The sequence below is a fragment of the Balaenoptera acutorostrata genome, chromosome 16 (assembly GCF_949987535.1).
Source record: "Balaenoptera acutorostrata chromosome 16, mBalAcu1.1, whole genome shotgun sequence".
In the NCBI taxonomy this organism is placed as follows: Eukaryota; Metazoa; Chordata; class Mammalia; order Artiodactyla; family Balaenopteridae; genus Balaenoptera; species Balaenoptera acutorostrata.
The window spans coordinates 77,185,199-77,197,645 of NC_080079.1; the positions used below are offsets into that span (position 1 = coordinate 77,185,199).

Below are 12,447 nucleotides of genomic sequence, written 5' to 3' on the forward strand. Positions count from 1 at the left end.
AGCACGGGTTGCAGGATCTTAGTTTCCCGACCAGGGATCGAACCAGGGCCATGGCAGTGAGCTGAGTCCTAACCACTGGACCGCCAGGGAATTCCCCAGAGTCCACACTCTTAACCATCTTTAGGCGTCTCTCTGCTGGAGATGGACACACAGCTGTGACCTGCAGACGGTGGAATACCCAGCCTTAGTGAGAACACATGAATGAGAGCCAAGTGTCTCAGCATCGATACATTGCAAATACCTCGTGACAGGTGAACAGACAAGTTGCAGAAGGGTATGGAAGGCATTGACTCAAACAAAGTGAGAAACCATGCAAGATGGGACTATATATTGTTTATCCTCGTAAAAGTAGAAGCCTGCTGGCTATCAGAACACCAAAGTCAGGTGGCCATTCCCTCTGCGGAGGAGGGAGGGATCAGAACCAAGGAGAGAGACGCTGGGGGCTTCAATGGTGTCTTTTTATTTATTAGAAATAAAATGAACTGGAGCAAACAGGGCAGTGTCAAAGGTGACTGAACTGCATGGTGGGTAGTGAATTTTGGTTACTTTATTTCTTTGTGTATAGGTGACATAGTTTATAGTAAAGTTTAAACCTACTATAAAAGTGTAACATTTTCAAACGAATTTGCATACATACATTTAAAAATAGTATGTGAGAGAGAGAGGGGGAGGAGGCAGAGATTGGTTTAGACATGGGTCTGTGCTTGGTGCACACAGAGTTACAGACCCTCTTGGTTACTGTGAGGGTCTCCAGGGGCGTCAGCCCCCCGGGCAGGACCACAGACACAGGACCAGGTGTGCAGCCTGGGCCTGGGGTCTGGAGCCTGTTCAGGATGGGAGGGTTGTGAAGTGTCCACCTGCCTGTTCGCTTCTAAGGGGGCAGCACTTCAGGAAAAGGTGGCACCAAAGCGGAGACTCGGCGACACGGGTCGTGCTCTGGGGCGGGTGGGGGTGGGTGTGGAATTTATAAAGCAAAATGGCCATATAGAGAAATTGTGAATAAAGTGCAGGTCTGGAGGCATAGCGCTTCATTGAGCTCTCACGGACGCTGCTTCTGGGGACAGAAGAGGTTACTTTTGTTTAGTTTCGCCGAATGCACAGGGGTCACCGTCATCCCCACACGGAAGAGCCTGGGCCGTTTCTGCCAGAAGCAGCTAGCGTGCTTCATTAGGAGAAATGACTGTAAAGCAGCAAAAGCCAGCTGGGGTTGGTAGGAGGAAAAAACAGGCAGGCAGGACTTCAAAGGGTGGGAACAGAATGGGTGAGCCGTTCAGGGGCTGTGATTTATGAGGGGAGGGAGGCCGAGGGCAGCAGCTGCTTCTAGAACCTTTGTACTTCTGTCACGCGTGTACGTCATAGGCGGCTCTCTGGGCCCTCCTGCGTCATCCGGGAGGTGGCGGGAAGGGCCTGGGGTTGCCCAGAGGGCACAGAGCCCCACGGGTGGGGAGTGTGGGCGAGGTGGGAGGGGGGCTGGGAACAGAGGAGGGCTCTCCCCACCCCAGCCTCCCTCCCTGGGGCCAGCTTGGGGGTGGGGACGTCCTCCCACTTCCCCAAACCGAAATTAAACCTTCAGAAAGTCACCTGGCTTTCCTGTCCTGGGCGTCAGTTCTAGGTAGGACTCCGCAAGGCCGTGGAAGTGATGCTGAGACCAGACAGGAATGGGTGAGGGGAAGATGCTTTAGTCCCACAACAGGATGGGAGTTTCCATGGAAACTGCTGCTCTGCTCCTCTCTCTTGGCCGCACCCCTGCCTCCCGCCTCTCCCTCCCTCTGCTCTGCCATCCCGGTGGGTCCCGGGGCCCAGGCTCCTGATCTTAAACCAGGTCCTAGTGCCCTTGAATAATCTCTCTCTCATTTCACAAACACATTTTTAAAGAGTAGCTGATGCTCTAGAATAGACGCCCCGCTCCCACTTCCTCCTGCCTCCCCCCACTTCCCCTCCAGGCCCCTCCCCATCTGCCCAGCTCCCCACGGTTATCCTGTCCTACTTCTGAGCAGCATCTGGCACCCTGATGGTCCCTCACCCAGGCCTCTCTCTCCCCCTTTGCCCGCCTACGTGCCACCCGCACCCCCGGGCCAGCTCCTTGCCTGCTGTTCTGCTCCTTTATGTTGACTGAGACCAGTTCACACTCTGTACTGTTCTCCATTTAAAGCTCTACATCCACAGACTTGCCCAACCATCACCACCATCAATTTCAGAACATTTTTTTTTTTTAAGTATAATTGATTTATAAGGTTGTGTTCATTTCTGCCATACAGCACAGTGATTCAGTTATACATATATACACATTCTTTTTCATATTCTTTTCCATTGTGGTTTATCACAGGATATTGAATATAGTTCCCTGTGCTGTACAGTAGGTCCTTGTTGTTTATCCATCCTATAGATAATAGTTTGCATCTGCTAACCCCAAACTCCCACTCCATCCCTCCCTCACCCTCACCCCGCCTTGGCAACCACAGGTCTGTTCTCTATGTCTGTGAGTCTGTTTCTGGGTTATAAAAGTTGAGAACATTTTTTTGTCACCCCCAGAAGAAACCCTGGAGCCCTTAGCAGTCACCCACACTTCTCCCCAACCCCCCAGACCCAGGCAACTGCTAAGCTACATTCTGTCTTTGATTTGCCTGTAAACATACACCTCTGTTTTCACCTTCTTTCTGAACCCCTAGTCCAAGCCCTTTGTCTCTTGTCCCCACCCCTGCCCCCCTCTAAAAGCACAGCTCTGATTTCAGATTGTGTGGATTCTACTGAAAGCCTTCTGATTCTCGTACAGGGAAGTGCATGTGCCTTACCTGACTTCAGGCTGCTGCCTGGACTTGTATCCCAGCCTAGCCTGCTGCCCACCTGGCCCACCCCAGGGGGCCCAGGTTCCCCTCAGGCTGTCTCACCTCCTCACACCTCACACCCCCCTCACACCATGTCTGTATCTGGTTGTAGTTTCTGGAGGTCAGGGACCAGCGTTTCCTTATTTTCACAATCCTCGATTCCAGGTCTGGTGCTCAGTGTCATTTGACCCATCACAAATACCACCAGTCTGAATGTGGGGAGAATTTGAATTTTTGTCTGGCCTCACTTGTTCCCCAGCCGCTCACAGGTCCCTCCCATCTGGTAGGTCTGGTTCTGCAGGGAGCAGGCAGAGCCCGCACCGTCAGTAGCGGTGGCTGTAAAATATGAAGGAGTAATTCATGCTTGTCTGCCTCCCCCTCAGGAGCCCTGCCCTCCTCCCAGCCGGTCCGTGGGAGCCAGCGCAGACTCCAGGAGATGGGCAGCCCGATAAGAGAGCAGGAGTCAGCCCGGGAGGGTTAGCTCCACTTCTGGGCACTAATCAATCTTTAATGAATTTCCTTGGAACACAGACAGGAGTGGGGGAGGGGTGAGTAGGAGAGTTTAGAATTTTTTTTTTGAAAACTTGGTCCAGACATTTATGTACTTTCTTTAATGAGGGCAAAAATGACGCTGCAATTAAATGTATACTGTGTCAGTTTAAAATCCCAGGAATTTAAATACAACTTTAAGCAACTTAGGTTTAAGGATTAACTTGAAGGACAGGGCAGAGTTTCTAAGCACAACTTGCAAAGGCCCAGGTGAATTCAAGACATAAGCAGTTGACCCTTGAACAACATGGGTCCACTTAGATGTGGATTTTTTTTCCACAGTGGATACTACAGAACTACACGATCTGCGGTTGGTTGAATCTGTGGATACAGGGAAGCCGCCTTTATGCTGAAGGCCCATGATAAATTCTACTTGGATTTTCACCTGCATGGAGGGTCAGGGAGCCTCTGACCCCCTCGTCGTTCAGGGGTCAACCGTAATTGCCACAAATTTTAAAGAGTGGACAGAGCTTTTACAAATCATGGTTGAGGCTTTTATTTTGATGTCGTTTTCTGTCACCCTGGCTTTCAGCTTAGAGAGGATCAAATCGTTTATTTCACGTCAGACTGTCCCCTTACCTGATGATGACTTTTCTCCTCCAGGCTGCGATGTGGACTTAATGAGGATATAAGTTTTGTGGGGTTTCCCCATCTTTTACAGGATGGGGCTTTGGGTTCCTTTTGGGGTAGAATGCTTGACCTGGGGAACCCCTCGTGCTCAATGCCTTGCTTGATTGGTGTTCATGGGGGTGAAGGCTGAGTATGATTTTAAAGTTGTCATTTTTTCTTGTTGTTGTGATTATTATTATTATTATTGCTATTATTAAGGCTGCAGTGAACATTCCACCTGTGCTTAGCACCTTAAGGGCAGTGTTTCCCAAACTCTGTTGCCTGGAACACTCATTAGGAACACCTTCAGTGGCCAAATAAGTTTGGAAAATTGCTGCATACCTTGCGTTTCCCTTGAAGATTTACAACATGGAGTAATTAGCCTTTTAAAGGCTCTGGGAATTTTTGCAGGGAAAAGCTGGGTAGCCTATAAGTTTCTAAATTTGTTTGCTGACCTAACACCTATTTCCAGTCACCTTTATGAATTCCCAGTTCTGTGGGCGCACCTTGAGAAACCCAGCCTCAGAGTCAGTTCTTACAAGGAGAATTATGGGGGCAAAGCGTGTGATTGTTTATAAAGCTCGAGTCCTGGACCAGATACTTGATAGTCATGGCTGGGAACCCTGACCTTCGCTGTGTTCCAGGAAGGGGCTTCTGGGGTCCAGGCTGGCCTCCCACCCCTGCCTCCTTTCAGTTCATCGTCCATCTGGCATGTGCATTCGGGGCTGCAGGGACCGTGGGAAGTAAAGAAACGTCTCTTATTTTATTTATGGAGGAGAATGGTGCACAGTTGGGCTATGCTTCCGCTTGGGAGGGTTCACTGCTTCTGCAGCTCTTGGCTGTGGGTGTGGATCTGCAGGTCCCGGGCCCTGAGGACCCAGCGCTGGCCGAGTGGTGGCAGTGAGCTGGTTGCCCCCTGGGCCACGGGTTGACCCTGATCCGTGCCTGTGCTCTCGTGCCGTCCTGGTGGGACCAGGAGCCGCCTGGGTGAGACGAGGCAGGATGTGGCCGAGGAGCAGGAAGAGTTGATGTGCCCGTCACGCGGCCGAGCCCCCGACCTGCAGATCAGCCCCCGGTGCCCAGACCACCTGAGCCCCTGGCCTTTCTGGGTTGCATCTCCTCTTGTCATTTTCCCAGTCCAGGTTTTCCCTCACCAGTAGGGACCATAACCCTGTTGAAGGCAGAACGGGTCAAATTTTTCTTGCATCCGTGACAGCACTTTGCACCGAGCTGAGTCCATAGCACGGGACCACCTGTGGGTGGTTTCTGGGAGCCCAGCGATGGCCCTGGCGTATGAGAGTCAGCTGAGTTACCTGCCACCGAGTAAGCCCCACAAGGGTGGCAAAATATTAAAACGATATTTCTATATTTTGTCGACAAGTTCAAACACTTCTTAAAACATACTGTAGTTTCAGTATCATATGATATCACTTATGTGTGGAATCTAAAAAAATGGAACAGTTTAACTTATTTACAAAACAGAAATAGACTCACAGACATAGAAAACAAACTTATGGTTACTGAAGGGGAAAGGGGGGGATCAATTAGGAGTTTGGGATTAACACATACAAGCTACTATATGTAAAATAGATAAACAACAGGGACCTACTGTATAGCACAGGGAACTATATTCACATCTTGTAATAACCTATAATGGAAAAGAATCTGAAAAAGAATATATATATGCATGTATATATATACACACACGTGTGTGTATGTATAACTTAATCCCTTTGCTGTACACCTGAAACTAACACAACATTGTAAATTAGCTATACTTCAATTTAAACATGGTTAAAAAATACTGTAGTTTCATCTCCTCACTTTGATATCTGTGAAGAATTCTCTCTTTTTTTTTTTAATATTTATTTTTGGCTGCGCTGGGTCTTCGTTGCTGTGCGCGGGCTTCTCATTGCGGTGACTTCTCTTGTTGCGGAGCACGGGCTTCAGTAGTTGCGGCACGCAGGCTCAGTAGTTGTGGTGCACGGGCTTAGTTGCTCCGTGGCATGTGGGATCTTCCCGGACCAGGGCTCGAACCCGTGTCCCTGCATTGGCAGGCGGATTCTTAACCACTGTGCCACCAGGGAAGCCCCAAGAATTCTCTTGATTATTTAAAAGCAAGATCTTCAAGTACTGTGTGTCATAAGAGCATTTTTCTGAGAGCGTTGTTATAGGTTGCATGAATCAGTATTATTCAGTATTATCAGTAACAGAACTTTGGAGTGATGTATTAATCTATGTCTTATTCCTAAGGGAGGTCGTTTTGTAACTTTTTTCCTTCTCATGGACTGCAGAGAAATACCAAAGTTGATGTGACTTGCCTAAAATCCCACAGGAGCTTGTCAGAGAAAGCTGAGCTCGGGGCCCCTTTGACGTAAGGGCAGTGTACTCACGCCATCTCTTTGTGTTTTTACCAGGTACTTTATTTGTGGTGTGAACCCCTACTTCCTACCTCCTTCCCAAAAGGATTTAGGACAGAGACAAAACTCATGTCACAAACAAAATAATTCCTCCATAAGTTTGGAATGCTCCCCTGTGAAGCTCTGAAAATGTGTTTTTAAAAAGCGGGGCGTGGGTTTGCTCGTTGTAAAGTCTGTAGGAATGTCTGCGGTTCCCCTCTCGCCCAGATGTTGATTCTGAGGATTAGAGTCCTCAGTTGGTAGCACGTTGTTGTAAGTTTGAGGCAGGCGTGAGCGTGAACGTCGTGGGGTGCTGTCCGTGGACTTGGAGCGTCCCCTGATATCTGTTCTTGGCACTGTACCTGGATTCTTGTGGTGTCGTCTCATTGCTGTGAACAACTGTTTCAGTGTGTTTGAAATGAATGATTGCAAAGCTACTCAAGAATATTAGGTCAGGCAGTTTCATCTCTTTCGTATTTCCTACGAGGCGGTCTTTGTGCTAGCCAAACCCGAATCCGAATCACTCGCTCTGGGTGGGCAGTCTATTAAAATGCAGATCCCTGGGTCCCAGCCCAGACCCATCAGCTTGGCACCTCGGAGGGTGGGGCTCTGGGATTTGCATCTTTAGCAGTTTCCCTGGGTGATTCCTATGCACGGATAAGTCTGAGAATTACTACTGAGGGTCCTCAGAAGTGTGTCTTTGAAAAGGTTCCCGGGGGAATGGCTGCTTCTCTTGCACGTGTTTTGTGGGAATCGGCCCCTGGGGTCACTTGGAGGCTCGCTGCCCCTCGTGACATCTGTCTGCATCTGCAGACACGGCAGGGCGCTTGGATCCACTGAAGGCTTTCCCAGCGTTATGTTCGCATAACCCTCCAGCAGACTGATTTCTCACTGCTCGCTCCTCAGACAGGAGGGCGACAGTATGGACCCCCCCGTGAGCCCCCGTGTGTTCCAGGGCTGCCTGTCCCCTCCTCCCCTGTTGCCAGGACCGTGCCCTTACTCCCCACCCTGTTTTCCCCTTGTCCTTCCCTCCTCACCGCTCAGGCAGGGTTTCTCCCCCTTAGACAGGCGTTTGGGGGCTGAGTAAATCCCAAGGGAAGTACCAAGGGCCCGGAGGGCTGAGGAGAGGGGAACAGCGCATGGCGGAGGATGCTGGGTTCCCAGAGGGACATCGCAGCCCTCAGGGCCAGCAGGAGGAAAGGCGGGGTGCCCAGGGCATGTTTGGGAGCTCCGTGCAGCGGGAGAGCCGGATGTAGGGAGTGCAGGTCGTCTGACCCTCACCGTCCACAGCAGGAGCATCTCTGAAAAACTGTCCTCACTCCTCTCCCCTTCCACACCCTTCCTTTCCTTCTCCCCGTGCTGCCGCCACCCGCTCGCGAACACCGGGGGTCGGGAGAGCAAGTGTACGGGCCCCTGCCCTGCTGCTCCACTGCGCCCCGAGCCAGAGCCTGACCGGTGACCGCCCTCGGGGCTCCCGCGAGCACACACCCGCACCGTGGGAAGAGCCGCGGGTCTCGTGGGGCTGGAGCCTGAGCTGACACCTGCTTTCCGTCTCCCCTTCGCCTTCTCACAGGCTCTGCCAGGCCAGCCTCTGCCCCCCGCGTGGGCCTGTTAACAGACTGTGCAGGCTGCGAAAATCTGGGGAAATTCCAACAGGCAACATGTCATCGAGGTTGACACTCCTGTAGTCCAGTGAGCTGCAGAGTTTGAGACCTGAGTCAATGGACACACGTACATTCAAACCACATTCTTTTGGTGCCAGTGAAAGTCCTAATAAAGTGTGAGAGTGAACTGTTTATCTCTGGGGGAAGTATGGGCTCAAATACAAAATTTTTTTTTTTTTTTTTGGCCACACTGTGCAGCATGTGGGATCTTAGTTCCCCTACCAGGGATTGAATCCACGCCCCCTGCATTGGAAGCGTGGAGTCTAAACCACTGGACTGCCAGGGAAGTCCCTCAAATATAAATCTTAAAATAAGGGACATACCGGCTAGTGGTAGACCAGTAATACCTTAAAAAAACAAAACATTTTAACCATTTGTAAGTACCTTTCCTTTTAAATTTCAAATTAAATTTAAATTGTATGCACAGCCTAAACAATGTTTAGCTTCACAAACTTTCTCACAAAGCAGATGTCTCAATCTCAGAGGCCGTGCCTCAGCGCCCAGGCACCAAGGGAAAGGGGAGTTCTAAGCAATGATATCAGTTTGTCAGTGTCAGCAGATTGTGTACCCAACTTGCCGTGTTTTTTTGTCATTGCAGGTGATTTTTAAAGCCAAGTCAAAATATTCTCCAGAATTACTCAAATACCGGTAAGTTCACCCTCCCCCCCTCCCCTGGGACATATCTCTGTGTGACAGCAGGTGACCTCGAGGTTTGCACACATCACTCCTCTGTGAGCTGCCTGAAACCGGCCTGCTTGCTGGGTGTCGCGTTCACTGCTCACTGAATCACCGCTTAGCAGGCCTTGCAGCATATTGGCCTTGATTAGAAGAAACAAGAGTCCGGTAGGGACTTCCCTGGCGGCCCAGTGGTTAAGACTCCCAGCTTCCACTGCAGGGGGCGTGGGTTTGATCCGTGGTCGGGGAACTAAGATCCCACATGCCGTGTGGCATGGCCCAAAAAAAAAAAAAACAAGAGTCTGTTGCCTTTCCTAACCAGGGAGAACGGAGAGGGGAATTAAGTCTAAGTCGCGCACGCTGCGTCTAAACCTTTCCGAGGCGCTTGCGAGGTCAAGGGCCTCAGCAGAAGGAAGGCAAGCTCCCTAAAGATGCCCGCGTGGCCAGACATCCCCCTCCCTACCCTCTGGGTGCAGGTGCAGCTCTGGAAGAGCCTTGTCCCCGAGGCCCTGCCCCCTCCCCCTGGTGGCCTGACCCCCAGTCCCTGCCTGCCGACTGCTGGCGGGCTCTGTTTCTGGAACTCACCAGCGAGGCCCATGCAGGGCTGAGCAGGAGAGACTCGTAATCTGGAAGGCGTAATCTGGAAGGCGAGGCTTTCAATCACATGCCGAATTGATGGCAGGAGGTAGATATGCGTGTTTTTCCTGGGGGGGGGTGGGGTGGGTCCATCGCTTTCCCCAAGCTTTCAAAGAGGCCTATTGACTTCCCAGCAGCAAAGAACCCCAGTGGCTTCAAGAATGGTCAGCCTTGGGGGACTTCCCTGGTGGTCTAGTAGTTAGGACTTCGCCTTCCAATGCAGGGGGTGTGGGTTCGCTCCCTGGTTGGGGAGCTGGGATCCCACATGCCTCACGTCAAAAGACCAAAACATAAAACAGGAGCAATATTGTAACAAATTCAATAGACTTAAAAAAAAAAAAAAAAAAAGTGGTCAGCCTTGAGATGTAGAGAACAAATGTATAGACACCAAGGCGGGAAAGCAGGGGGTGGGGTGGTGGTGGTGGGATGAATTGGGAGATTGGGATTGACATGTATACACTAATATGTATAAAATAGAGAACTAATAAGAACCCGCTATATAGAAGAAAGCATAAAACAAAATTCAAGAATGGTCAGCCTTGGGCAGAGGGGGAAGGGAGACAGGGTGTTCAGAAGATGTGAGATGGGCACCGCATGAGTCAAGATGTCCTGATGTCCCTGCCTGGGAGAGCTCGGCTGCCTGGGTAAACATTTCTGGAAAGGTGGCTTTGGCCACTTACCTTCTAGAGTCAAAATGAAATTTTAGTTATTTTGTTACTTTACAAACATGTAAAAATGTATACATATTTTATTTAAACATGTATCATCTTAAATTTACAAAGACTTTTATTTAAAATTCTGAAAGTGTATGTTTTGATCCTCCTTTTGTATCTCAGGAAGCTGAAGTTCAGAAAGTTAGGCGATGGTACATGGGCCAAGATACAATTGATGAGACTTGTGTGCTGTGTGTTTGTTTTTCATCTGATCTTGCTGTTTCCCTTCAATGCTTTTTAAAAAAATTTTACTTATTTATTTTTGGCTGTGTTGGGTTCTCGTTGCTGCACGCGGGCTTTCTCTAGTTGCGGCGAGCGGGGGCTACTCTTCGTTGCGGTGCGCGGGCTTCTCATTGCGGTGACTTCTCTTGTTGCGGAGCACGGGCTCTAGGCGTGTGGGCTTCAGTAGTTGTGGCACGTGGGCTCAGTAGTTGTAGCTTGCGGGCTCTAGAGCACAGGCTCAGTAGTTGTGGCGCATGGGCTTAGTTGCTCCACGGCATGTGGGATCTTCCCAGACCAGGGCTCGAACCCGCGTCCCCTGCATTGGCAGGTGGATTCTTAACCACTGTGCCACCAGGAAAGCCCTTCACTGCTTTTTTTTAAAAAATAATTTTAATTAATTAATTAATTAATTAATTTTTAAAAAAAATTTTTGGCTGTGTTGGGTCTTCGTTTCTGTGCAAGGGCTTTCTCTAGTTGCGGCAAGCGGGGACCACTCTTCATCGCGGTGCGCGGGCCTCTCACTATCGCGGCCTCTCTTGGAGCGCAGGCTCCAGACGCGCAGGCTCAGTAGTTGTGGCTCACAGGCCCAGTTGCTCCGCTGCATGTGGGATCTTCCCAGACCAGGGCTCGAACCCGTGTCCCCTGCATTGGCAGGTAGATTCTCAGCCACTGCACCACCAGGGAAGCCCCCTTCACTGCTTTTTAAAAAAAATTTTATTGAGGTATATTTGATTTACGATGTGTTAATTCCTGCTGTACAGCAAAGTGACTCCGTTATACACGTACACATTCTTTTTCATATTCGTCTCCAGTATGGTTTATCACAGGATATTGAAAATAGTTCCTTGTACTGTACAGTAGGACCTTGTTGTTTATCCGTTCTGTATATAATAGCTTGCATCTGCTAGTCCCAAACTCCCAACCCATCCCTCCCCCACCCCACCTTGACAATCACAAGTCTGTTCTCTGTGTCTGTCCCTTCACTACTTTTGAGGAGTTCAGTTCATGTTTCTGCCAGACTATTTCTCTGGGACTTCAGAGTCTACCATAGAATGATGTTGCTTCTAAGAAGGACAGTTTAAAGTAGCAATAGTTTACAGTCAGCCCTCCGTATCCACAGATTCTGCACCTGCAGATCTGGAGGGTGGGAGGGGGCTGACAGTCCCTTATGTGACATGTACTACACTATTCTCTGTAATGGACTTGAGCATCCTTGGATTTTGGTATTGGCTGGTGATCCTGGAAGCTGTCCCTTGCAGATACCGAGGGACAGCTGTATTAGGAAAACTTGGGAACGTGCAGGAGGAGGAACATTAGAAGTTAAGCTTGCACGTGGGCCTCAATGGAGGCTGTTTGGAACGTGAGTCGACTTGGACAGAGGCAGTGGCTCGAGACAAGCGCTTTTTTAAAAAAAATATTTCAAGGATAATTTTCACAGATGATTATCATATAGTATTACAATGTATTATGTGCAAAATTCCATTCAAAAACTCATTTACAAAAGGAAGTACAGGGGCTTCCCTGGTGGTGCAGTGGTTGAGAATCCGCCTGCCAATGCAGGGGACACGGGTTCGAGCCCTGGTCTGGGAGGATCCCACATGCCACGGAGCAACTAGGCCCGTGAGCCACAATTACTGAGCCTGCGCATCTGGAGCCTGTGCTCCGCAACAAGAGAGGCCACGATAGTGAGAGGCCCGCGCACCGCGATGAAGAGTGGCCCCCGCTTGCCACAACTAGAGAAAGCCCTCGCACAGAAACGACGACCCAACACAGCCATAAATAAATAAATAAATAAATAAATAAATAAATATTTAAAAAAAAAAGGAAGTACAACACAGTATGTATTGAGGGTTCTAGATGTACAGCAAAAGCTTAAAAAGGGACAAGGTACAAAGCCAACCAAATTAGATGACTATGCATCTTTACACAGTATAATAACATGTTTTTGTAACTACCTGTGTTATGTTGATACGAGACCCTCATCCTCTGTGCAAGCTGCCCTCCGCCCAAGGAGGTTTCGTAAAACAGAAATTTAACTTCACCACACATTCTACAACACAGGTGGGCTTTTTGGTGCATTTGCAAACTCCTTTCCAAATAGCATTTATTTAGCTCAATGAAACTCACATTACGTGGTTTCTGCCCAAAATAATTT

At 49.5% G+C, this 12,447-nt stretch overlaps 1 protein-coding gene across 1 annotated transcript in view; it reads left to right on the forward strand.

The window, feature by feature from the left end:
• Positions 1 to 12,447, forward strand: part of GPR137B (G protein-coupled receptor 137B) — a 46,085-nt gene that overhangs the window by 11,610 nt on the left and 22,028 nt on the right. Inside the window, exon 2 of the mRNA XM_007170775.2 lies at positions 8,645 to 8,694. Within this exon, the coding sequence (XP_007170837.1) occupies positions 8,645 to 8,694 (50 nt within the window). The remainder of the gene's footprint in view (positions 1 to 8,644; positions 8,695 to 12,447) is intronic.